The 27381-nt window shown below is 38.4% G+C and overlaps 1 protein-coding gene across 4 annotated transcripts in view; it reads left to right on the top strand.

The window, feature by feature from the left end:
• The window catches only part of RNF13 (ring finger protein 13), a 48596-nt gene extending 21215 nt beyond the window's left edge, over positions 1–27381 (top strand). For 2 of the 4 annotated variants that reach the window (XM_082319090.1, XM_082319088.1), the window contains exons 6-10: positions 1192–1282; positions 2638–2743; positions 7945–8038; positions 21597–21677; positions 23437–27377. In XM_082319090.1, the coding sequence (XP_082175216.1) occupies positions 1192–1282; positions 2638–2743; positions 7945–8038; positions 21597–21677; positions 23437–23801 (737 nt within the window). In that variant the 3' untranslated portion in view covers positions 23802–27377. Of the gene's footprint in view, positions 91–1191; positions 1283–2637; positions 2744–7944; positions 8039–21596; positions 21678–23436 lie in introns of all 4 variants that reach the window. The other 2 variants (XM_082319091.1, XM_082319089.1) reach the window with 2 other exon arrangements.

Here is a 27381-nt window from a genome sequence, read left to right as displayed (position 1 = left end):
TGACACTAGCTGTTCCGATTTTAACCTTTCATGGAGTGAATATGTTCAGAACATCTTGTAATCCAGTCAAAATGTTGGTTTTGTTTTATGGTATGTGTTTTTTGTCTAGGGTGTTATTACGACTTTCTTTGTGTCATTTCTTTATTTTGTCTAGTTTTTGAGCTTGCTCAGTATGGAACAAGAACATAAATGAGAACAAAAAAAGTCTTTCCAAGTGGAAATACCATTGAGTAAACTAGTAACTGAACTTTCAACAAACTAAATGGCAGCTGAGTAACCCGGAAAGCTACGTGAAAGTGGTTTTAATGAATTCCCAACCCGTGTGAATCTTATTTTCAGGTTTCACTGAGAAATCAAAACATAGAACAAGTTCGCAACAAATGCAGACTTGCTTAGTGTGAGGTGACATTAAGCCATGTATGCTTTGGCCTTGGGAGCCTGAATGCTTTGATATTGACTAAACTTGAGATACTTTGACGCTTAAATGTGAAGCATAAGTCAGAGGCGGAAATCAATATAAAGTGAAGCCAAGGAGAAGGGTTTCTAGAATGTGGGATTTATTTTTCAATAATTTTTCGTTTGTGCTGCATCTTTTGAGCTTATTATTGCCTTCACGAGTAAGCAGAGAAGGGGGAGACGTTTCCATCGAGTTTCTTGAGACTGAAATAAAGATGTGAGACTTGTTCATTCTCTTCTTTCTTCTTTTTGACCTTTTCTAGCCACAGCTGTTTCCAGCGTGTTCATTTATGTTTAGGGTGAAAAGGAGGGAAGAAAGATTGATTAAAATTCATGGTACCAGATCACAAAATCATATAAGTTGCCAGCAATTCTGGAAATCAATGGAGTTCTGTGACTTTATTAAGTCTTTGAGTAAGAATGATGTTCTGGTTAAACTTACTCTGATGATGCCTCTTTTTTTGTCAAAATATTTTGGTTCTATGCTCCCTTTTAGATCTGCCATTAAGAATTTTAATTTCTGTACCTGCAATAAAGTCCCTAGATATTTGGTAGGAAAAATAATACCACTTTTTATATGATGTAAAGAGGTAGCATGTATGTGCATCAGTCTATATGTCACTATGTTAAAATATGTCTTCACATTGTGATAGCCTCATAATGATCAAGTCTTATGTCTTAAGACTGCCCATAGGGTATCCGCGTAATAATAGTTTCCTGCCTTTTTTAATACAGTTGAGGTTTTAAAGAAGATTGACATTCCTTCTGTCTTTATTGGCGAGACGTCAGCTAATTCTCTTAAAGAAGAATTTACTTACGAAAAGGGGTAAGTTACCTTACATGCAGCTGTGTTATTCCTGGCATTAAGTCGTTGCCTCTTTTTAATATATATATGGATTTAAAATAGGATGTTGTGATGATAGAGGCTATAAGTATTCCAGGTGAAACCTTGCGCCTGAGAGCAATGGGCAGAAGGCATTTTAAAAATTATTATAAATTGTTTTCCTGCAAGAGGGTTACCATATATTTATCAACTGTTACTCCTTTCATTTTCATTTAGCATTAAACATATGAGTTTAGCTAATAATCTAGGAATCACACAAAGGTTTGTGAGAGCATGCGTATTTCAGATCTAAGGATGTGTTCTTTTTACAATCTATGTCAGTTCCCATTGAAGTCAGATGCTGGTCTTTTGGGAAAAAAAAAATCATCTTTTATTAATAGTTCTAGAACAAGTCAGAGAACTTCCTATGCTAGGTGAATCTGCAGGATGCATTTAAGATGATTCTAACAGGATGCACGATCAGGTTTGCACTGCTTCTGTTCTGTTTTTAAGTTTAAAACTTCAAAAAGAAAAGCATTGTGAGAACAAGACGGTTAAAATATATACCTTGAGTACGATGGAAAAGGAGGTGTGTTTCGTATTATTAGTTTAATGATCTTGCTTCTTCAGCTCTCTCTGTCCTTTCAATAAATTAATCAGAAGAACTAGATTGTGTCATTCTTAAGTAGACACCTTGCTGATGAAACTACTTGATAAGTAAAGTGTGGTTCCCCATGAGTAGTGGTTATAGAACTACTGTATATTGTACCTTCTCAGGTGTTCTTGACTGCTTGTGCCAACAGAATAATAATGGGATTTTACTTCCTTAAGTATCAATAAATACTAGTATTCAGATATTCAGTTGCCAGCATCCGTATCAGGTTCTCTAGAAAGATTTTTGTTTACTGTACTGTAATTTATTGACACTCCGGAGGACAACGGGTGCACTTTACCATGCTTTATGATTTGAAACTAAACCTCCCCTATAACCCAAAATGCTTTACTAAAGAAGAATGATTTCACAGTATCTTTCGATAGTCATGTTGTATTTTTCTCATTCTGCTATTAAAGCAGCTATGAGCTTGTTTTCCTGGTTGCTTTAGATTTATTTATGATTGAAGTCAGTAAGTAGTTTTAACTCCAAAAATGTTCTAAGAAACATTGTTTTATCCTTTTATGTAATTGGCTTTACATGATGTGGATATCAGCTGAATTTTCTATGTTGTTGTGCACAGGTAGGTATTCCTTTAGTGTGTCTAGCAAGAACCTTTAATGTTTTTTTCATTGTATTTCTTCTTCAATTCATTGTTCGTTAAATTCTAACCTATTTAGAAAGTGTTATCTTTTTCTCTCCACAGTGGCCATGTTGTGTTAATCCCAGAGTTCAGTCTTCCTCTGGAGTACTACTTAATCCCTTTCCTAATAATAGTAGGGATCTGTCTTATTCTCATCGTCATATTTATGGTAAGTTTCTTATTTTAATAACACTTTTTCTTTCAAACAAATCATCATAGAACTGTCGTTTACTGAAGTTAAATGAAGGGATACAGTAAAGGAACAGTGAAAGCTTTGTGTACTGTACATACCTGTACCATGCTTACCTTTATTTTCTCAGTATGATAAACAGGTGCAGAATTTTGGCAAAGGGATATCAGGAGCCCTTAGGATGTTCTGCCTGTCATATAACTACTTAAAAAGAATTGTCCTCATAGCTACTCTTCCACTGCACAAGCGCCTTTTTATTCACCCCATAAAGAATGACGTGTCCTTGTGCTGTTGTTCACTGAGAGTATACCCCACCTTACCAAACTTGTACTGCCTAATAAATGCTAGTCCCACTGTTCCACAGTGCAGATCTCACTGTTTTCTACTGCAGGTATGGTAATCAGTTGGCAAGCTCAGAAGCTGTTACAGCATATAGCATCTATCTTACAGCATATACATTACCTATAGAGGTTCTCAGTTGGGCATGTGTCACCTATAAAAGGTAAAATAACATAGCTATATATTATTTCAGAATATTTAGCACCCCACTTTTTGGGATCTCTGCTGGTCTCGGACCAATTTATTATTTTACCTTTTGGTAAAAATAAAGTAATGCATCAACTGTTCTGTAACATTTTCTTAAAGTATTTCTTTCTGTGTTAGTGTTTTTTGCACTGCAAGTTATGTGTTTCATTGGCAATCCTGAGCACATTTGGCACAATCAAAATTGCAGCAGCTCTCTGAAAATAAAGCAGAAGTGATCAGCTAGAGACAATGTAAAATTCGCCAATGCTTTGTCTGACCTTCTGGTGATAACGTTGATCACAGAGAACTTTGTCTCAGTTAATTAGGTGAACGTATAGCCTTATCATTGTATCCTGAAGGTCAGCAGTTAGAGATAAGGAGAGATGCTATTTCTAAAGGAGAGTGGTCGCCAGGGATAATATTCTGTGAACATCTGTTGTTCTGAGACCATCAGTATTCCAACTTGAGCTTCACTAATAATCTGCTTATAGTGCACCGAAGTTGAAAATTCAAACAAAATATTGGTTATCTAAGAAATGGAATGAAGAAGGCTATGAAAGGAACTGTAGTACCATTTTGAAAATCAGAACTATTGGCTTTGCACCCTTTTTTTTTTTTTTAAGATACTCATTAGGGAATGAAGAGAAATGCAATAAGAATAGTCAAGGGGCCTCTTATTTAAAGAGCAATTTAGAAGGTTACCATTGAAGAGAAAACTAATGAAGGAGGGGGGAGCATATGAAAACTGTAATGATGAGGAATGTGAGCTTGACTTTTATCATGACCACCACTGTGGAAATTCAGAAATAAGAAGTGGTTTTTACTCTCAGGATATTTCTTCATATTTTGCTTCAGAGTTTTTCACCAGTTCAGCTGCTTTTGTTTTTAGACGATGCTAAGTTAGTTGCAAAAATTCCTTATGGACATCAGTGCTGTCATCTTCAGGTCAAGAATTTAACTAAATTACAGATTAATTTGCACCAATCACTTTAGCAAGGAACTAGAGTTACCTAACAAACACAAGGCTAATCCCACTGAAAGGCCACCTCTCCTTAGAATTGCAGATGTTTCCCTCACCATGAAAACAGCAGTTTTCTGTGTTAAAAATGGCATTACAAATGTTATAGGAGTGAGCTAAATGAATTTGTAAAGTGTTTGTCTTGAGGGAATAAGTGAGTTCTCTTGGGAGAAGCCACAGAATCACAGAATGGTTTGGGTTGGAAGGGACCTTTAAAAATCATCTTGTCCACCTCCCTCTCCCCGCCATGGGGAGATGTTTCACTAGATCGGGTTGCTGAAAGCCCTGTCCAGCCTGGCCTTGAACTCTTCCAATGACAAGGCATCCACAACTTCTCTGGGCAGCCTGTTCCAGAGTCTCACCACCCGCATCATAAAAACTTTACTATATCCAATCTAAATACACTGTTTTTCATAGATATTAATTCTTTCAAATTTGCCTTTTAAGAGCTGGATCTTTGTGTATCAGCATGCTGATACTCTGAATCAAAATGATTTTTTACTTAATGTGTGAATTTGAGAGTTCCAAATAAAATACATAGGGCAAAACCATCTGTACAATCCAAAAGGAATAAACAGATGCTAGGTAGGATTAGCTATGAGAAGGGGAAATAAATACTTGGTGAGGAAAATTTCAGGCATTTAAACTCATCTCCAATTTCCTTGCTTATGCGCTGTGAGGAAGTGTAAAAAAGGGCATGTGTGTAAACTATGATTAAGAATTTATTTTTCCAAATATGTCACAGTTATAAAAGCAGAGGCTTTGAGAGACCTGAATTTCTCTTCTGTTAGTGTCAATAGGTAGGCAGCGCTAAAATGAATGGTTCTTTCCATGTCTTAAAATCATGTTGTAGAGGAAAATCAGACAGGAACCAGGAGAAAATTATATTGTATGTCTGCAAGTCAGGGTTACCTATACTATGTATTTGGGACGGATGTTTGGAGGGTTTTAAAAAGAGGTTATATAATGTTGGAAATGCCAAAATCCATCTGCACACCTCACATTAAACTGAGAGAGGAAAAAAGGGGAGAGGTATTTGAAAGCGTTTTCCAGAGTGTAGTACAGGTTTGAAGGGGGAACAGGATAAAATCAGGCTCGCTAGTGATAAGCTATGGGGTGGCGTGGCAATGGTTGAGGGCCAGTGTGCTGATGAGGGCTTTCACTCTGCTCCACGACGTACTGAGTACGCTGTGGCACATCTAAAATGTGTACGCTAACGCACGCGGTATGAGGAATAAACAAGAGCAACTTAGAAGCTTTGGCTCACTCCCAGAGCTACATCATCAGTGGCATAAGTGAGACTAAGTGGGAAGAGCCCTGTGATTGGGGTGCTGTGATGGACAGTTACAGGCTCTTCGGGAGAGGCAGGCAGGACAGGCGAGGCGGAGGGGCAGCACTGCGTGTAAAGGAGGGGTTGGACTGTACAGCACTTGGGGGTGAAATGCCTGAGAGCCTCTGGGTAAGGATTAGAGGGAAAGCTACTAAAGTGGATGTTGTGGTCTCTCTTTTTTTTTTTTTTTCTTTAACACCAGTGATGGGCCCTGGGACCCCCAGAGCCCTGGGTTGGAGGACTGCGACTGGGAGAGTGATAAGCTCCCAGTTGACTTTGAACTTGTACGAGATTTGCTGCTGCAGTTGAATGCCCATAAGTCTGTGGGGCCTGATGGTGTTCATCCCAGGGTACTGAAATAGTTGGCCAATGTTGCTGTGAGACCTCTCTTGGTTATTTGTCAACAATATTGGGAATTTGAGAGGGAATGAGAGGTCCCAGTTGATTCAAACCTATCAAATGTTATTTGCCCTGTTTTCAAGAAGATGCAAAAGGAAGACCCTGGTAATTATAGGTCTGTCAGTCTCACTTCATTGCTTGGTAAAATTATGGAGAAAATTATTTTGGGAGTTAGTGAAAAACACTTGAAAGACAATGCGGTCATCGGTCAAAGCTAACATAGGTTCATGAAGGGAAAGTCAGTCCTTAATAACTTAATATCCTTTTATAACAAGGTTACCCACCTAGAGGACGAAGGGAAGGCAGTGGATGTGTGGGGTTGTAGTTTTTTGGGTTTGTTTTGGGTTTGGTTTTTTTTTTTTAGCAAAGCTTTTGATATAGTCTTTTACAGTATCGTTCTGGACAAAATGTCCACCATAAAGCTAGATACGTACACAATATGATGGGTGAACAATTGGCTGAAGGGTTAGGCTCAAAGAGTTGTAGTAAATGGGGTAACATCTGGCTGGCAGCCAGTCATTAGTGGTGTTCATCAGGGTTCAACTTCACGGCCAGTTCTTTTTAATGTTTCTATCAACGACCTGGATACAGGAGTTGAGTGCACACTAAGTAAGTTTGCCAACGATACTAAATTAGGAGATGTTGATTCCCTTGAGTGTAGAGAGGTCTTAACAGAGAGATCTTGATAGATTAAAGCACTGGACAATTAATTGGTGCAGTGAACTTGATCCCAGGGAGGTTCCAGGTTGGATTTGGTCCTCATTCATTTGTGGTTTTGGCCCTGCTTCTTTCAGGAAATGTTTTTAATGAAGAAATGAATGTGAGGCTCTGAATGTTACTAAGTATCTGAATTACAGCAGAAAAACTGCAGTTTATGCATACAGCTCATTGGTTAGCTGGGGTAAAAAGAGTCTGAGCAAACAGTTTAGATCCAAATATGCTTAGAAAGTTAAGCCAGGTGTGATACAGAAGGATAAATAAATTTTGTTTTGCCAAAACCAATTACAGTTTCAAATGGTGCTAATATTTGTCCATAATATACATACATTCATACTTTCTAAAAAAAATAATCTGTTGTGACGTATATAAATGCCTTTCAAGGATTCCTAAAGTGAGAGATACTAATGCTGTTTATAATACTAATACTCTCTTAGTGTTTACCTTACCCACAGTGTAGGTAAGTGTAGAGCACTTCTGCAAATTTCGAAAGACTTGTTAGTGTGTATACTTTGGCCAAGGCCATTTTTTGTTTGTTTGTCGTCATCTTTGAAAAAGAATGTCCTATCACGGATGCTAGAATTAGAAACTGAACAGAGATAGCATTAGGGACTATTAAGAAAATGGAAACATAATCTTTAGTATAGTTAAAGACAGCAAGTAACTATGGCTTGAAGTAACCCCTTTGCTTCTCCCCAAACTACATCTAGTTACTATGAAAACAGATCAGATGAATATGGGAATAATTCTCTAAAAGAGCTTTAATAATCTAAAACTGCAAGCAAAACCAGTCAAACTTAATGAATTGTATTTTGCTCTGAAATGTGCCATCCCACTGTACATGGGTCTTGGTAGAGGATTGCAGCAATGGCTGTTACTTTATATAGTTTATATAATTTTACATAATTTTATATATATATAAAATATATAATACATCATTTATATACATTTTTTCTCTTTCTTTCCAAAAAAATCCTGTGTATTTTCAGTTTCAAGTGCCATGGTCATCAAGAACATCCTTTAGGCTTGTTTGGCTTCATCCTTGAGTCTAGGCAAGGGAAGAGATGATTCAGTTTAAGCTGGGGTTTCCTTTTGATTAACTTATTGTGAAGACTCGTAAATCAAAACTTTTATTGTTCTTTTATTGTTTTAACTTACTGTTCACATTGTCTTACTTATGTCTGTTTCCAGATCACAAAATTTGTGCAAGATAGACACAGAGCAAGAAGGAATCGGCTTAGGAAGGATCAGCTTAAGAAAATTCCTGTACATAAATTTAAGAAAGGCAAGTGGATCATTCTTTGTCTAACTAATTAGACCCCATTGTTTTTAACACCAAAAAAACTCTAAACTGAGGGGGTTTGTAGTTTTGGAGATAATTTTGAGTACACTTGAAATAGATAGTAGAGTTTGGGGTGTAAGCACAGAAGTTTGACTTGACCCTGTTCTCACTGAAATAGAGGAGTTCTAACATTTTTTTAATGAAAGCAGAGCAGACACCATATGCAGACTGTGTCTGAGAATTAAGGTGTTACTTAATACACCAAAAATCAGTACAGAAATTCCACAAAACTTCCTTGTTACACTCTCATTAACAGCAGTCAGTCACTGTGGTGCATTATTTCCATTATTTGGAACTCCCACCTGGAGTTCTGCACCCAGCTCTGGAGTCCTCAGTACAAGAAAGACATGGACCTGCTGGAACGGGTCCAGAGGAGGCCACAAAAGTGATCAGAGGGATGGAACACTTCTGCTTTGAGAACGGGCTGAGAGAGTTGGGGTTGTTAAGGCTGGAGAAGAGAAGGCTGCGGGGAGACCTTATTGCGGCCTTTCAGTACTTAAAGGGGGCTTATAAGAAAGATGGGGACAGACTTATTAGTAGGGCTTGTTGCAATAGGGCAAGGGGTAATGGTTTTAAACCACAAGAGGGTAGACATAGACTAGATACAAGGAAGAAGTTTTTTACAATGAGGGTAGTGAAACACTGGCACAGGTTTCCCAGAGAGGTGGTAGCTGCCCCATACCTGGAAACATTCAAGGTTAGGTTTGTTTGGGCTCTGAGCGACCTGATCTGGTTGAAGATGTCCCTGCTCATTGCAGGGGGGTTGGACTAGATGACCTTTAAAGGCCCCTTCCAACCCAAACCATTCTATGATTCTATGATTATTTGTCTGGAAACTGATAAATACTAGGGGCATGTAAGTTGCCTGAATTTTAGACTGTAAAAACAAAACTAGCTTGTGTGTACAATCTGTCTGCTTTTTCAGAGGAGTGGTCCTTTTGTTTAATCACAATACTTCTGTGAGGGCAAGAGCAATTCAAATTTAATGTGAAAATACTTGCTGTTGTGATTCTTTGTAGTGATTAATTTTATGCAAGATCTAATGACAAGATGAGAAATAAAGCTGTAGTAAGTTACTTTATTCAGTGAAATAGAAAAGCTGCCTTAAGTCCTTCTCTGTTTTAGTCTACTCCTTAAAAGTAGAAAAAAATCGGCTACTTTTTGTCTCGATTTTGTTTTTTGAATGTGTTACCATCTTACCACGTGATTGTTCATTCATACAAGCTATTGCAAAGTATGACAGGAAAAGGTGGAGAAAGTACTTGATTGATTACTACATAACACATTTCAATAGAGAACGTATTTGCCAAGGCACAAAGACCATGTTAGGGGATATGCCTGGATTCAGGGATAGAACCACTTACTGTTCTTTGCCCTTGATAAAGCCAGCCTGCATTATTAATCACATTGCTCTCACTTTATGCAAAGCAGATGTTCAATTTGAGTGGATACAGTATTTGTGCAATGTTAGTCTGCCTCGGGGAGGGGGGGAAGGAAAAAAAAAAAATTTCCTCTGCAGGGTTGACTGAACCTTGCTATGATGACCTATTGCTATGGATTTAAAATTAACTCTAAAAAATTATCTTAGGCCAATAAAGCTAATATTAATTTTGTTTCCTCTTACTGATTCCCTATGAAATCTAATTAGAATAAAAATACAAAGTAAATTATGTTGTACTTTAAAAAGACGTTTGCAAGGAAAAAGTTGCTTCAAGAAAGTCAGTTAATGTCTTTTTCAGTTAATTGTGTGCATCTGTAATAACTATCTTAGAATTACATGACTAAGTAGCCAGTGTATGGAAGATATCTTGTTGCTGTTTTCCTCATTCTCCTTCCTCTTTGCTTTTGCTGAATCTTACACAGTATAAATTGATTGGAGCTCAGTCGTTGCAAGGTAAACCTGGCTGTAAATATCCAGGTATCCACTGCATTCAGTGGCTTATGAAAGCTTATTTTTTCAACTAGGATTTCAGTTTCTTTAAATGAATGATCACTTTGGTTCTACCACTATGAAATTAACCTCTTACATTACTTTCTTTAAGTCCTTTTACTAAAAGGATAAAATTTGACCCAGTACTTGCAGTATGTTGCCTTTGGCAATTACAATAAAAACACATTGCTTCATGCCTCTCTGTGAAAGATGGGGTTTCTCAAGACATTATTGCAAAATCCATTCACTTCAGTCTTGATAATATACCCAAGCGATCTTACCTTTTGCTTTGGAAGGATGGATGAAAGTAACTCCTGTGGAGTATAATCCTGTTTTTAGGAATGCTGGATTTTCTGTTGTCTCCAGTGTATTCTTAAAAATCTGTTCGTATTGAAACAGATTGAAATGTTAGTCAAATACTGAAGCTAAGACACCATAGATACTGGTTCTTCTTTCTTGCACTGCTTTTTGTATCACGAATCACTGCCTAATAAATGGCTTCACTGTACTGTAAAAGGGTTTTTAAAGGAAAGCTGGCTTTAGTGGATTTGTAGAATTTAATAGGCTGGTAGGCAAACGATGATGCAATGAAGATGATTGTTCTGTAGGGGTGATTGCACTCTGACATACCTAAAGAATTATTAACATGGAAAATACATGAATCATCTCTAAACAGGATTTGAGTCATATACCACTGTAATGCATGGGAATGTTTTACTAATTTCAGTAGGCTTTAGATCAGGCACTTAACATTTCTGTAATGAGTAGAGAATGCAGTAACAAAAGATGTGGCATCTTTGCAAAGTCCTAATCAACAAGCATCGCCTTTGAATAATGCCACAGAATGCAATGTACGCTGTATCAAAATCTGTTTTTTACACTGAAAGAGTTTGGGGGCAGTTGTTGTGTTGTGATTCCTTACAAAATGGATTACGTTTTGGTCATACAAAAGTCAGTGGGAGTTGATCTCTTTTGTATGATGTCTTTATAACAAAAGCGAACACAGCAAAAAAGACAAATCCATTTCATATGCCTGTAATTTGATCATTAGCAAATCTGAATATTCTGAAGAATAATAGCTTAGAAAAAATATAGGTTAGAAATTTTGTGAATTAGTACGTATTGTAGAATTTATTTTCAGAAATATATAATTTCCAAGCTAGCTTAACTTTACACTAAAATGGAATCTAGGCCAAGACTGAAAAGATTTTTAGATCTTAACTGCAATGAAATTACAGTGTAGCCTCTTGCTCCTGTAGAAAAGAAAATATCGTAAATTTAGTGAAAACAGAATGCTGCGAAAGAAAAAGATGTGTGGGCATATTAAGAAATTAAAAATGAAAGAAGCAATTTTTTTCTACGTTGAGTGTCGAAAGTTAGGATCCTCAATGAGTGGTTAGATACTTGATAAAGAATCCAGAATTTGGGAGTTGCTACATCCACAAGACTTCTAAAAATGGAGCTGTTTGGTTAGGTGTTTAAGTATGAAAGAGCTTAATTTTAGACAGTTGGCTTTGAAATGCTTAGTGTACACACGGAAAAAAGTCCCAACATAAGTGACAAATAATAAGCTGTAAAAGTACGTGTCATTTTAAGCAAATACCTGCTTTTAAGTATCACGTGTATTGAATTTTTATGTACATATCTTTATCTGCAGATTAATACATATGTTTGAGCAATAGCGGGAAATAGATGTATCTCAGTGCCTTTTAAAAATCTGCTCAAGAGTAAATGCAGTTTTGCAATTTACTATGTATTCCTAAATTGATTTTTTTTCCTGCAAATGGGATTATAACTGGTCTGATTACTGTTGATTACTGACCCATCTGCTTGACTGCACAGTATAGTTACGGTCTAATAGAGAAAACAGGTCATAAGGTCTACCAAAGTCTCAGCAGTTTTTATTTTTGCATTTTTCATTGTTCAGAAGTACACATATATGTGGATGGGTAATTTTGTGTTTCTGAAAATATTTTTTTTTAATTTATATGTGCCAAGTAGTTAGAAGATAATTTTGCTTACTAAAGACTTTTCATACACAGTTTAGTTAAGCAAGATACTTTATTTTGGAGCAGTTTCCGGACTTCCTTTTTTTCCCCCCCCAATTTTTGTGGTTTTGATCCAGCTTCTAAAATGCGGTAACGGGTAAAAAGATGTCTGCAAAGTGTCCCTTTTAAAAATTAAATCTTCCGTTCTTTGAGGGGCATGTAGTCATGGAGGTGAAACTAACTTGGAGACTAGTCAAGGGGGCTCCAGGATTCACAGAGAAATCGTACAGGTCTCAGCGCTGAGGAGGGCTGTCGTTTCTGGTCCTGGCTGCTGCATGGGCTTGCCTCCCTTCCCCAAGCCGCGATGAGAGCAAGAATCGGGGTAATAGCATTAATTTGTGTGATGACCTGCTGGAGAAATGTAGCAGATGGACTGCAATTGATGGATCCAGTGGGTGCAGGTGAAGTGCTGAGGGCTTGTTGCAAATTACTGTGCGGTGAAAGATGGGGCTGCGAAGTTGGTTAAGGTAGGCCGGGATACATGGCCGTGACAAGAGTCAGAGAAATAGGTTTTTTTACAGTTAGCCAATATGCTGTCGGATAGATCTGTGGCCTCCATGTTTGAGAACTTTAGCATTGGCCTTACTTAGAAAACTTTATCTGTATTTCCCTGGCCTAGAAATGGATGTGATGCTTTAGCGCTGCGCCACTTTTTTCTGAATTTGCTGCTGTTGATTTGCCAGGGGATGCCGTAGTGAGATAAGCCTACTCAAGAACAGCGTGCTGTCATTTTTCAGGACTTTCTTATAGATGTTGAATGACTAGTGGAGGAAAACAGACAGCTGTAGTAGTTGAATGTTTTTTTTCTCTGAGATATGATGCCCTTGACAGTACTGACTGATGGTTAACACTCATTTCTGTGTTGAACATAATAATGTGCTGATTATAAATGATCCATAAAAGTGGTTTGACTAACAGAAACAACGGAGAGAATGAATGCCATGGCAGAAGAGGAAGTCGTTTTTTAAAAAGCTATAGCTGAACTGCTTCACTGTGTTACATTAGATGAAAACTCGTACTTCAGTGATGTAGGTCTGGCAGCGATGGACTCCATTTAATCTCTCTCTTTTTCCTACCTGCCCGTGAGGTGTTTTTCTCTCTACTGCTTTCCCTTTATCTTCGCCACTTGTTGCATAGTAACTATCAGGAAAACTGTGTTTATAAGTGGTTCTCGTGTCCACTGTGCTTATTTTCTGAAATGCCAAATTACAGCAATGTTATTTTCCAGTGGTGGTCCTCAGCTTTGCCTTCGTGTTGAATAATATATATTAACAAAAGTAACATGAAGCACATTTCACAGACTTTCTGTGCCACCACAGAAGCCCTTGGAATTTATCTTTTGGGAAACAGATAAGAATTTGGTTTTAATCATGGATCTCTGTTAATAGACCTATGAACTGGGAGGCCCTGAGTTGCAACTTCTACTCTGATTTACTGCATGCCAAGATAAAATAATTACAATCTCTGTCCGCTTTTTTTTCCATCCCTGCAAAGTAGGATCGAGAATATTTACTACTTTGCAGAGCTCTTGCAGAAATTGAATACTTAATGTTGCAATGCTCTATCAATACTATGATTTTGGGTTTTTGGTTTGTTTGTTTTTTTGCATTAATCTTCCTTTTATTGCCTTTCTGGTTTAAAAAAATTGTAATGAAAGCGATGTAATTCATGCATATGTACTAATCCCTGTAATTTACCTTTGCTGATAGTGAAGCACATTGCAGATGTGCTCCTTCACTTAGCTCTGCAGTCTTCCCTCCCTTCTTTTTTTTGCTGTCAAACCACTAGCTTTAGCAAACCTGTAATTTAAACAATTTGCTGTGTCTTTGTTAATTGTACCCGTTCTGCTGGCTGGCTGGTTTATTTAGTGTTCTCTGTAATAATGCAGACGTCAGGTAGTAGGTAACACAAGCCCTCACTGCATTAGAGATCAGTCTATTATTACATAGGTGTGAATAGTTTTTAGCATCTATCTTACACCCACAAATAGAGAAATCCTTCTAATAATGTGAAGAACTTGCCTTCTAAGGATGTCTTATGTGCCTAGCTTTCATAGCTGGTATATAATTGAGTACTATTTAAAATATTTTGTTGGTTTTCTACCTTTGGAAGGGAGGAAGATTAGAAGGTTTTGTTCTGTTTTTTTCTTTTGAGGTGGAAGTTTTAGGCATAGGCAAAAGATAGATTCAGTAGAAATTCTGTCATGGCCATCATAAAATATGAGAAATCAAGTGTAACCAATATTTTGGTAAAATGAGAGGGCTCATTTTGCTTTCCTTTGCTTATTTTGGGGAGTTCAGGTTGCACAGGGAATACAAGAGCAAGCCTTGTGAATGGGGAAAGAATTGTATGCAAGTAGGCTTCCCTTACCACCTTCCAAATATATACCTAGTACCCCAATGGATAGCCCTTCACATGCTGTATCTTCCTTCTATTTTCATCTCTAATAGATGCCAAGTTTCAATTTTGTGTGTAGTACTTTTGAAATATTGAAGTCCTTAAAAAAAAAAAACACCCAAACATTTTAGCAGAACAGCAGTGTGTGACAGTCATGATCCTCAGTAAGATCCTACTCCGTATCTTCCACCCTGTAGAAGGGAGGTTCTAGATAAACAACACCTGGTGTTTGTATTTTTTAAAAAAATTGACAGCACCTTTAGAAAAGCCCAGAATAGAACTATTTCCATGAACATGCTTTATACTGAAAATTTTTAAGTCTACAGTTAGTTGCTATAGACTTCAGAGAATTGTGTGCACAACATATGGGATTCTATAGTAAAATAATTCTCTGACCTACAAAAATCAATCCTGTATGATTTTGATTTTTTTACATGATAGTCAATGGTATTTCGACATTGGAATGATGCCAAAGGCACCTGCTAAACACAAATTCAGATAAATTAAACAAACAGCCCTAGTATTAATGAGCTGGCTCAGTTCTTAGCTCACCTTTGTTAACATCTGAAAAAGAAGGCTTGCAAAAATCCTGAATCAAGGCAGGAGTATGTGCCTTCTATTCCCGTAATGGGGAATATAAGCCGTGTCCCTATTTTAAAGCTGAAGCTACAGTTACTTCTATATGAATGCTATTAGGCTACTACCATCATTCTTCAGTTTGTTTTTCATGTTTTTTTTTTTAATGAGAAGGTATTTAAACATGATCAAGACTAATCATGCAAGTTAAAGATTGTTTACAGACTAAATGGGAAAAGCTGTTGCACTGCATTTATTTGACTGTTTTCTGCATTTTGGAATTAAAAATGCTTGAGGGTTGTTTTTTTGTTGGTTTTTTTTTTTTTTTTTACATCTGCAAAGAAAGTTTGTTTTTCTTGGTGAAGCATATTGTTACACAGTTAATGAAAAATCCTGGTCAAGTTGCTTTTTAGAACTTTAAGTCTTGAATTTTTAACGTTTGTGCTTTATTTATTAATGATCTTATTCTGAACACACAAACAGAAAAATACTACATCTTTGCCTCTTTTTGGTCAGTAACAACTTCATCTTGCTGATTCTCTTTCCCTGAAAACTGAGTTTCATGTAATACTCGAAATTTGAGCTGACGATAGCGATTCATCGTTTGTGCCTCTACCTCACGGATGAGTCACCGGTGTTATTTCTGTTAGCTTTCTGCAGCTTCCTCGGAAAGCTCAGCTCCTTCGTTGCTGGTGCAGAGCTCTTAATTTTCCTACTGTGATGTACTTCATCTCCTTACATGTACTGAACAGGTACAGAACAACCATGCTGAGTTGCATATGAAAATTAAGTTTTTCTTTGTAAACTGACTGTAAATACCTAATGTAGCTAATTTTGCCATCTGTAGAAAAGCATTGGGTTGAGCAGCATGGTATCAAAACAAATTCTGAGCTGAGTTTCCAGAAATTCTCTCCGGCCATGTAATTTCATTACAGTAAAGAGAAAGCTCTGCTACTGTTTGAGCTTTTGTGTTGAAAGGATGTCTCCTCTGAGTAATGCAAAATCTGCCTGCTTCCTTCATTTGCAAGCTTCTTGATAACTTAGGGTAAGCTCATGACCCAAATGTGGGTCTGCTGTAGCTACACATTATCAAAATCTGCCCTGTTATTTCTACCTTTTCCCCAAAACAACACTTTGACAACTTGTGCGTTATATCAACTCTTTTGAACAAGTTTGGAGTATGAACTGTGGCTCTGATTTGTCCCCAGTTGATCTCAGTCTCATGTATGTAATCTGGACAGTGCTTTGGGAAGTAATGTGGGAATTGCTATAAAAAAAAAAAAATCTAAATTTGTGCTAAACAGTGTTGTGTCACAGATTACTGTGTGTGATATATGTGTATGTTGAAAGGTGAACTGAGTATGTAAGAGATTCTTGTTGTGGCTATTAACTCTAGCCCTAGCACATGTCAGTCTTACACACTTAAATCTGACATCTCCAATGTCAAACCTCAGAGTGATGTGCAACAATGAAGTTTTAGTAGAGCAGATAATCCAGAAAAGACTTGATAGAAGTTTACTGGGAGAGGATTAAGGTGACACTGTGGGGAGTGGGAGTAGAGAATTGAGTTGTGAGGATGACTGATGAGGTAGCACTTCTGGGATGGATGGGGCTCAGGTTAGGTGGAATTTGGAAGGAACTGGAAGAGGTTGGAAGGAGATGAAGAAAGCTGCCGTGAGGGGCATTGGGAACAAGATACGCCATCTCAACCCTTCTTTCTTTTACCTTGAGGTGACAAGATCACAGGGGCCTCGTTTGTCTTACAGGGGTCTCTGCATTGCTGTACGCCTTTTCCCATTGGTATTTTGATATATGAGAGAGTGAACCTTCTCTGCGCATATTCTTTCTGATGGGATCTACATCTCCTTATTTCCCTAGCTCCTCTGCTGTATGGCAAAACCTAGGATCTTAGATAGCCCTAAAGATGGTGACAATGTAAACTGAGCACTGGGAAATTAAAAAGCAGCTGTGAAGACGGTACAGGCTGGGAGCAGGCAGACTTAGTGGGCTCGGACCGCTATTATGAATGCTTAGCCGAAATATGCAGTGTGTGACATAGTTTTTTGGGGCCACCCCCAGGATATTGCAGGCTGTATCTGGGGTGTCCATCCTTTGGGCAAGGTGGGCCATATCATGTTTTTTTTCCTGAGGCGCTATCATTAAGAACGGATAGATGTGGTGCTCGAGGACATGGTATAGATGGACTTGGCAGTGCTAGGTTAACGATTGGACTCAATGATCTTAAGGGTCTTTTCCAAGCTTGACGATTCTATTTGTGCCTTTTCTTACCACAAAGTGTATAACCAGGATGCAGGCACCCTAGCACCACATGCTGAGCAGATGACTGCCCTTATGATAGGATGTACAAATACACACTGGATCATTTGACTCTGTAACTATCCAGTCCCTCAACCAAACATGTGTTAGTCAAGTGATAGGAAGGCTTGCAGTTAAGTCTGCTGGCACATGTGCTTCTAGCAGTGTGATGGGGAGGACTTAATAGGGGGAGAGGTGGACTGGACCAGACTAATTTTTTTCTAGTACACTGTAGTTTGGACATCTAAAGAACGCTTCATGATCAGGAGAGTGTGCAGCCCTAGCAAGCAGCTGCTTGTGAAGAGACGGTGCAGTACTGGACAGTGTTAAGACAGTAAGGTTCAGTTGTCTAAATGAAGTGCTAGTGGCAGAATAGGAGAAGTACTGTCTGGAAATAGTGAGGAGCAGCACTGGATGTGTCTAAGTTGCAAGAGGTGTATGAAGGAAGAGTTCACCAGCTTGTGCAGATACAGTGGCTTTGTGCACAAGGCCAGAACTTTTCTGGCTTTAACAGAGCTGAGCAGATACTCAGCCCAGCTCATGTCAAAGCAAGGGCTCCAAACAGTGACAGGGACCCTTTCACCGCTTAAGTCCCTCTCAGGGCTTCATCAAGTAAGTATTCACAAGACATAAAATGAAATACGGCTCCTTACAAAATGGAGTGTAGCTACCTCTTTATTTTAAAAGATGTACTTTGCACTATTCACCTTTAATAATATAGCCTAGTAATTGGCAGTCTTAGACAGGAATTGGGGGATCTAGGTTCAGTTCCCTCCTTTGTCTTCTAGGATTAAGATGTCCATTTCCATCTCCTCCCAGGTGTTGTTCTCTTAGGAACTTCCTGTGTCTCATGTCTAAAGCCTTGACCTAAAACTAGGTTTGGGGAAAGGGCGAGGTTTGGCCCTTTACCATGATTACCTTCCGATGGTCCTGAAAGGCTAATTCAGAATATCACTGCTCCAATGGTCAAGTTTTCTTTTCACTTCCGACCTAATGATTCTTGGTCAGATGATAGCTCTTTTTTTCTGCCCCCTCTCCCCGCCAGCTTCACTCTCTTCTCTGTCCATGGTGTTGTTCATCTCTGTTGGTTATAAAGAAAGCTGAAGCTCCTTTCAGCCTTCAGATTGTTAGATTAAAATTATCAGGCTATTTTTTTTTTTTTTAATTTTGCTTGCATGACAGTTTCTCTGTTATGTGATTGTAATATTCTTTCTTTGTTTCTGTTTGAATTAATCTTTTGAGGACAGAGGTGGCCACGTTACAGACTCCTGAACAGTACTTACTGCTTCTGGAAAGACTATTCTTGATGCTTCGTACTGTTGCATTTTTCTTTTTCCGAGTTGTATCACATTAGGAACACTGTAGTGATCAACCGGTACATTCTGTTTCTTCTCAATTGTTTATAACTGATGAAATCTCAGCTAAAAATTGCCAAGGATGGTATCCCTAAATGGATGCACTTGCACGTTATAGTACTGAATTTCATTCATGTACCATTATTCCAGATTTACAGATTTTTCTGTGCTATCCCAGTTACCCTCTTGATGATGCCTACTTAATCATGTCTTGCATATTTACAATACACTTTGTTTTATATATATATACACACACTCATATATACATACATACATATATACATACAACACATATATATATAAACACTCCTTGGTTTTGTATCAATATTGTTCCAAAGCAATTTTGTAAAAAGGCAATACCGATAGCTCTCTTGCAGCCTAATGAACTTCTTCCAACACCACCAGTAGCGACTTCCATTTATTCAGCTCCCTCTACTAATCCTCGCTAATCTTACTGACTAGGAGCAATCATTTCACACATAGAACTTTACTGAATATTATACGAAAGTCCACACAGATAAGATGTGCCATATTTCTTATTTCTAGGAATCAGTTTGCAAAGACATTATCTACCTTTACTATGACCATGCTATATTTGATCCTGTTTTGTTTTTATTTACATAGCTTATCATTCATTAAGTGCCCTAATTTATGTTATGGGCCGCCTGGGAAAAGGGCACTCTGCTCCCCTTCTGTTGAGCTTGTATGTACTTCACAGAAGAGAATCCTAGGTTCAGAGGGGCAAGGAAGGCACCAAAAGGTTCAAGACTTTCTGTCCTTGCTCAGAGAGAGAGATGTCTTTGAATCCATATGCACTGAGGGAGGTGGTTTAAATTTAAGAAGCATACCATGGATTTGTATTTCTTCTTTCACTGCTTTGTTCTGCTTTTGACTGTTTTGTCTTTTGCCAACATCTGTAGGCTGTTCTCTTCACCAGTTTCTCCACCCCTTTGCCAACAAAAATACCTGCCATATAACTGTGAAAAGCATTATATATGTATGAAACTAAGAGATCTGCAGGAAATGTTGTTATTCAGGATATCGTGCCACCTTTGAAGAATTAGGCTAAAGAGCAAGTGCCCTGAACTATCTTGAGAAACACATATGCACACACATCGTGAACGTACACGTTTGTGGAATAAGTTCTGCTGAATTTCCTCAAGTTTTATAGCTCCAGCAGTTGTACCAGATGTTGGTAAGGCCGAGGGCCACTGGACTTGAGTTTCTGAAGCTAAGGAAACAAAGATGGAATATGAATAAGGTCAGCACTGGTAAGGCCACATCTGGAGTGCTGTGTCCAGTTCTGGGCTTCCCACTACAGGAGAGACATGGAGCTACTGGAATGAGTCCAGTAAGAGGCCATGAAGATGATTAGTGGACTGGAGCATCTCTCCTATGAGGAAAGGCTGAGAGAGCTGGGGCTGTTCAGCCTGGGGAAGAGAAGGCTCAGGGGGGATCTCTCCAATGTGTATAAATACTTGAAGGGAGGGTGCAAAAAATGGAGCCAGGCTCTTTCGGGTGGTGTCCAGTGACAGGACAAGAAGTCTATCTAAATATTGAATATAAATATTAAAGGCCACACAGGTTAGGAGGAGAAAGTTGACATTGAGAATTGTGGTATTTTACAACTTTGTTTCCAGTAACTTCATCTGTGAAAAGGACTGTACTGGTTTTGGCTGGGATAGAGTTAATTTCCTTCATAGTAGCTTGTATGGGGCTATGTTTTGGATCTGTGCTGGAGACAGCGTTGAGAACACAGGGATGTATCAATTATTGCTGAACAGTGCTTGCACAGCATCGAGGGCTGTTCTGCTGCTCTCCCTGCCCCACCAGCGAGGAGGCTGGGAGGGGGCACAGCCGGGACAGCTGACCCCAGCTGACCAAAGGGATATTCCCCACCATGTCGTGCTCAGCAGTAAAAGCTGGGGGGAGAAGGAAGGCGAGGATGTTTGGAGTTAGGGCGTTCGTCTTCCCAAGTCACCGCTATGCGTGATGGAGCCCTGCTGTCCTGGGGATGGCTGAACGCCTGCCTGCCGATGAGACGCGGTGAATGAGTTCCTTGTTTTGTTTCGTTTGCGTGCGTGGCTTTTGCTTTACCTGTTAAACTGTCTTTATCTCAACCCATGAGTTTTCTCACTTTTACCCTTCTGATTCTCTCCCCCATCCCACCGGGGGGGAGTGAGTGGGCGGCTGCGTGGGGCTGAGCTGCCCACTGGGGTTAAACCATAATAAGGACATAAGCTGCTGGTGTAACAGCAAGCTTCAGAGGGCCAGCCTCTTCCAGGAAATTAGAAAGAACTGTTTGGATTGATGAAGGAACGTGTAAAGCCCTTGATAAAAATGAAATGGGAATAAATTGACTTACAAGAAGTATTTATATTTTGGTTGTATAATGTATCACAACAGTGTACATATACATTACTGACAGTATTGACGTTATCCTATTTGTGAGGTTTGAATTACAAAATAATGTAAACTTTCTCTTGTGACGAGAATATCATTCTTGATTACTATTCTGCTTTTTTACGCGGTTGTCTTTGTTGCTATTTTTCTTCCTAAGTTTTCTCAATAACTTCTTAATACCTGTATAGTAAAGGGAATCCTATATTTTATCTTACTTTTAATAAGAATGATAGAATATTACAGAGACAGCACTTTACACAGTTAAACATTTTTATTAACCTGAAGGGAAAGCAGATGAGCTATAGCCCTAATAAGGGGAGAAATATAGCTTCAAAGAACCTGCCGCTTACATGGACAGGGAAGAATAATAGTTTCTTCAACCTGTGAAACTAACCAAGAGAACCCGTACGCATGTGTTTGAAAAGGTCTGTTGCAAGTCTTTTAAAGTTAAACTGATTCTCAATTATGTGCTGTAGGAGATGAATATGATGTATGTGCCATTTGTCTGGATGAATATGAGGATGGAGACAAACTCAGAATCCTTCCATGTTCTCATGGTAAGCAGCTGTATTTTAGGTTTGGTATTTGTATTAAAACAGCTCTCTAAAACACCATGTTTAAAACCCACAGTGAATATGTTTATTGCTTGGTTTATAACATATATTTTTGCTAATATTCAGGACTGTATATACAGACTGGGAAAAGGGCAAACTTTTTTTTCTCTTTGTAAAAGCAAAAAGGCTAGCATTCCCACTTTGCTTTTTTCTTTGGATGTACACCTGAAAGAAAATCTGGGCTTGATGCTGTCCCCTAAATGTGTGTATTTAATACGGAAACACGTTCCAGAGTTACTCTTTACATTAAATAAAAATAGGCATTCACTTTCTCCAAGACAATTAAACCATAACACGTAATTCAGCTATTAGTGACAGAGATACTGATGAAGGGATATAGCCTGTCCTGTAGCCTGAGGCCGTATAGACCACTGCCTTGACTGCACTTGGAAGTCAGGGTTGTCAGTGCAAAAATTAGTACAATATTTTTACTGTGAGAAGTTGGGCACTGTCTGAACAGTCGTTCTCAAATACAGCTCACTGCAAAAGGTATATCTAGTAGTCATGTATGTATCTATCCACAAGACAAGACTGCTCTTAACTGCATGCAGTTCCAAGAAGCATTTTAAGAGTTTATATTTAGAAAACTGGAAGAGGGCTGGGCCCAAGAGCATCTCTAAATGTAAACTTTTTTTTGATAAAAGCTGTGTAAAATCTCTCAAGAAAGATAGGATTCATCCTTCCTAGCTTGAGACCCTCTCTCTACCTCCCACTCCATTAACTATATTGCAGCCATTTTGGCTGGGTGCAGTTTTACCCAGCTTTTTCTCATTAAATTGCTGCTCTGACCGGCACCGTGACAGCAAATATCACTTCACTAAGATTTAAAAAGAGGCAACTGATGTTACAGCCTCACATCCACAGTGAACACAGCAAATGACAGACGAAGCTTTGTAGATCCTCAGTCATAAAAAAAAAATTTCAAAACAGGCTGACAAAGAAAGAGTTCGCAGAAGAGAAAGAACAGATCCATAGCATCTGTCCCAGCTAGGGACTGCAAAGTTAACTAAACCTGATCAGCAATATCAAAGATTGCTGACAAATAAAAAAACAAAACAAAACCACCACCGTCAGGTCTCGAGGAGAACATGCTACTAATGTGCTGGAACATGTACTAAACATAACGTGCTTGCCCTTGCAAATACTTAGCTCTTTGCCAGATAGAAGTCTCTGTTAATAAGCAGAGCTAAGTTTTTAATACCATAAGTAAGACACTTTCAAACACCTTTTTTTTTTTTTTAAACAAGGCCAGTATAGTTGCAGTGCCAACTGTAGACTTAATTTAAAATCTGCAAAATCGTGTGGTAATTTTATTTAATAACAAGGTGCTTCAATACATCTTGGTGGAGGTTAGGGGCGTTACGAGGATAATGATGGTGGGCATGTCTGCTGCAAGGTGGGTATAATTCCTCAAGAAGCTTTTAAAGTTTATTTTGTCAAACGTGGCCCATCGCAGGACTGCTCTGATTCATTCAGTAGAGGAAATAGGTATTTATTGCATATATCCATATGGCCAAGATCCTAATCTATTAGGTGTTTTATACATGAGGATAGACAGTCTACATGCCAACAAACCTGTGACTAAAATTCTCAGTGAGAGTTAAATTCTAAAATTCTCCTGTGTTACTAAATTTAAGTACAATTTAGCAGGCTTCCTTGTCCTTTTTACTTAATGATGTACTTGTATTTTGTTTTCTAACAGCATATCACTGCAAGTGTGTGGACCCGTGGCTGACAAAAACAAAAAAAACATGTCCTGTATGTAAGCAGAAAGTGGTCCCTTCTCAGGGGGACTCTGACTCTGAAACAGACAGTAGTCAAGAAGAGAATGAAGTATCTGAAAATACTCCTTTGCTTAGACCGTTAGCCTCAGTTAGTACTCAGTCATTCGGGGCTTTGTCAGAATCTCATTCCCATCAGAACATGACCGAGTCCTCAGAGTATGAGGAAGATGACAATGACAATATTGATAGCAGTGATGCAGAGAATGGAGTAAACGAAGAAAGTGTAGTGGTTCAACTACAGCCCAATGATGAAAGGGAGTACAGAGTGGCAAATACTGTTTGAGACTACTAATGATGAATAGTGTATGAACAAAAGAGTTCTTAAGGCTATAATTTACAAACCTTTACGTAGGGAATATATTTTAATCTGTAATCCATTTGGTTTCTTCAATAGGAGCAGCAGTTCATGTAGTAGTACTATGGTTAAATCGTTACAGATAGCTTTATTTTTGATTCAGGTATTCAGTCACACGTTCTGTCTTCTCAAAATGAAGAGTTTAACTGGACTTCACAATGCTAATGAATAACGTTAATAGTTTATATCAATAGAAATATCACACAGACTCTAAATGTATCTTGTTGAAATGGGGTTTATCTGGAAGTATTTTGTTTCCATTTTGTAGCTACAACTGGGTCATACTGATAGCAATATTTATTACATGTATGGTATGTGTTAGCCCCTTAAGCCCAACAAAAAATGTATTTGCATGTTTGTATAGAGTTTTCCTAAAAACTGTCACCACTACTGAAAGAAAAATGTAGAACAGATCAATATTCTATATGCTGGTGTATCAAAACAAAGCAGAAGAAATTCCACTTATATCTCAAAGCAGTGATTCCAAATAATCCTTTGGAGTTTGCCCCAGTCGCTGAGTTTAAGCAGTTCCATTGAGCAATTCCTAGCATAAGGAAACTTAGAATATATGTTTAGTTTTGAGCAATTCACAAGGTAAGGTCCACCATAAACACAGTAATTATCCCTACTTGCTACTACGGTGTAGTCTGGTTTCCAGTGATGATGTGGGAACTGGGGGGGGGGAGAAGGGGGGGTGACCAAAACAGAGGTTTTGTTCCACATAGAAAAATAATTTTAGGTAAGTATTCTATTGATCCTCAACTCATATACCTCTTACTAAAGAGCATTTTATGCTGCATTAGTCTGCTAAACTATGTATATAGAAAAACTGTTCTTTTCAAATACCTGATTTGAAAACAAGTGCTTATAACTGTTTAACAGAACTCAGTACTTACCAGTGTATCATGAAAAAAAGTAAATGCTATATAATACCTCTGTAACTATGTAGAAAGTAAAAACATACATATAATCAAAATGCAGAGATTTTTTTACATGGCCTTGAATAAGGAAAGCTTGAAAGAATGTTAATAAACATGTTTTCCACTTTCAGTATCAAAAGGAATTTATTGAACTTTTGCATTACTTGCATTCATTGTGTACCCTTCTACATTTATTACTAAGGTTAAAATATTTTTAAAGATCCAGAACATGCAACTGTTAAGATCCCTTAGTAAACATTAACCTACGTTGTGCTGTGTATCACAGTACAAAGTGCTGAGTGCTGTACTGATCAGTACTATATGCAGGAGGAGTAAGTTACATAGAAAAATCTTAATTTTTTGTTCACTTTGAGGGGAAGTTTGACTCAGCCTGGGTCTGTACATGTACTTTGGATGGGGGAGAGGGAAGGAAGGCCAGAGTGCTACTAATATTTCCTGCCACCTGCCAAGACCTTTAGAACTGCAGGCTGTGCGCCCGTGTTCTGGAAGTCAGAAAACACCAAATCCTGGGCTGAGGCGATTACAGGTGAGGTGTTTCCATTTGTTATTTCTGACCTCATACATGGCGCGGCTACACCCTCCTTGCTTCAGCCTGGCAATGGAAATCAATTCTCTGGGACTGGCGAAGAGTAGAGAAAGTTTATTTTGCAGAACGAGGCACAGTAAAAGGATAATAATGAAAGAATGATTCATCTTCAAACCACCGCCACCAGCAATCCATGGGGTTAATGACAAACAATGTGGTATTATCTTTTCACCATGTAAAATTCCACTTCAGCTTGCTTATGTCTAGTTAAGTCCAAAGGTGAAAACTGATTTCTGAAAACGTACTAAGCTGAAAGATGTTTCTTAAAATAGGTTCCTGCTGTTCGTATGTTATGAGCGCATGTTGTTTATTCATAATTGTATTTCAGGCACCCCAAAACCTGAAGAGATCCAGAACCATGAACTGAAGTAAACTTTATAACATATGCTATATGTAACTCTAGTTGTACTATTTGCTGCCATGGCAAAAAGTGAAGTTACACTCACCTGCTATTCTCCGTGCTATACAGAGAAAATCTGTGCAGCAAACGATATTCTGTTTCCATCCCAAATATACTGTATGGTTTTTTAAACAACTGTTCCATTTTCTGAATTTCCTAATGGTATTAATGTAAACTTTATTTCAGCAGGCCTTGGTAGTAAACACTGTAGTGATCCTCCCCTGGCCATACCTCCCTCATGCCACAGGTACAGTTTACTTGTCAGTTGCCATTGCCAGTGAGAATGAAAATGAAAATTAAAGAAGGAATAGCACTTTATTATTAGAAGTGCCTCAGAAGGTTAAGTATCTCTTAGCATTTCTAAGTAGAACTTGCATATTTCATTAAAACTTGATGGATAAATCTGTCTCAAAAGGTATGGCCTGTCCACACCCACAGGAAAAGATAGATACGGATTTTTCTTTGGGCTATGACCTGTGACATTATCCACATGAAGTAGCACCGTTTCCTCCCCATACCCATACGCCACGAAGAGCTGACTCCCAGGGTGTTTTGCCTATGTGAAGCCCAGTCTTTAGGTGTCTTTGAGGACAGGATGTTGGTGCTTTAAAGAGGTGCACACTCCATTGCCTCGTTGAAAAAAATTTCTTCTACTAAGTAGTTGTAACTAGTTTCTGAAGTGAAAAGTATTTCATGGGACGTATGAAGCATATAATCTCTCTGCATAAAACAGCAGAGGTATCATTGGCAGTTATCACAAACTGTTATTTGTATGGCTGGTATAAATAGCTCCTTACAAAACAAGCTCGCACCAAACCTCTTGCTGTGTAATGAGAACAAACTACTTGGAGAAGGAGCCAAAAGAGGACAGGAGTTAAAACTTGCCCTCAAAGGGGAAGGTAAGCTTTCGTTTGTTGTGGGGGTGGGAAGAATCCAGTAAAAAGCAACTGGAAGAAAGTGATGGGTCTGACAAGTGTTTTTCTTGACAGGTCAGTAATCAAGGAATGGAGATTTAAATAGCAAAACAAACAACTCTCCTCACCCCCCCTCGACAGTGCACAATGTTGGGAGAGTTCCAGGGCCAGTGTTTGAACAAAGAGTAATAATGGGTGCCTACATGCAAAATAATGCAATGAATATTAAAAATTGGATAATGTTTAAAAATGCAATGCTGTCAGCAGTTCAGAGCAGTTAGATGTTTCTACTGAGGTCTAACAGAATTCTAAGTAACATGTTCATTATAAAAGTAAGACCCTCTGAAAGGCTAAGTAATAAGGGCTGGTATAATTAAAATCTGTCTGTGAATTATATGGCGCAGAAAATAAGCGTACTGACAATTAACTTCATAAATGTATTTCAGAGAAAGTAAGGGACTGATTAGAATGGCCTGGAAGTCAGCATTAAAACCAGCAGGCACATAAATGCAGCCCTCATCATCTTCCAGTGTGTGCCTTGCAATCCGAGAGGCGTAAGTAACTGGGGATAGAAGGAAACCTTCAGGAAGCAGAGCCATTTGGTCAATAGTGAATTATCTTCCTCAGTTTGAAGAGAGACTGAACAACTTGAGAAATACCCTTAAAA

This window comes from Platalea leucorodia (assembly GCF_965183815.1).
Source record: "Platalea leucorodia genome assembly, chromosome: 8".
NCBI lineage: Eukaryota > Metazoa > Chordata > Aves > Pelecaniformes > Threskiornithidae > Platalea > Platalea leucorodia.
The sequence above is the reverse complement of the archived record's forward strand: the minus strand, read 5'-3'. Positions and strand labels throughout refer to the sequence as shown.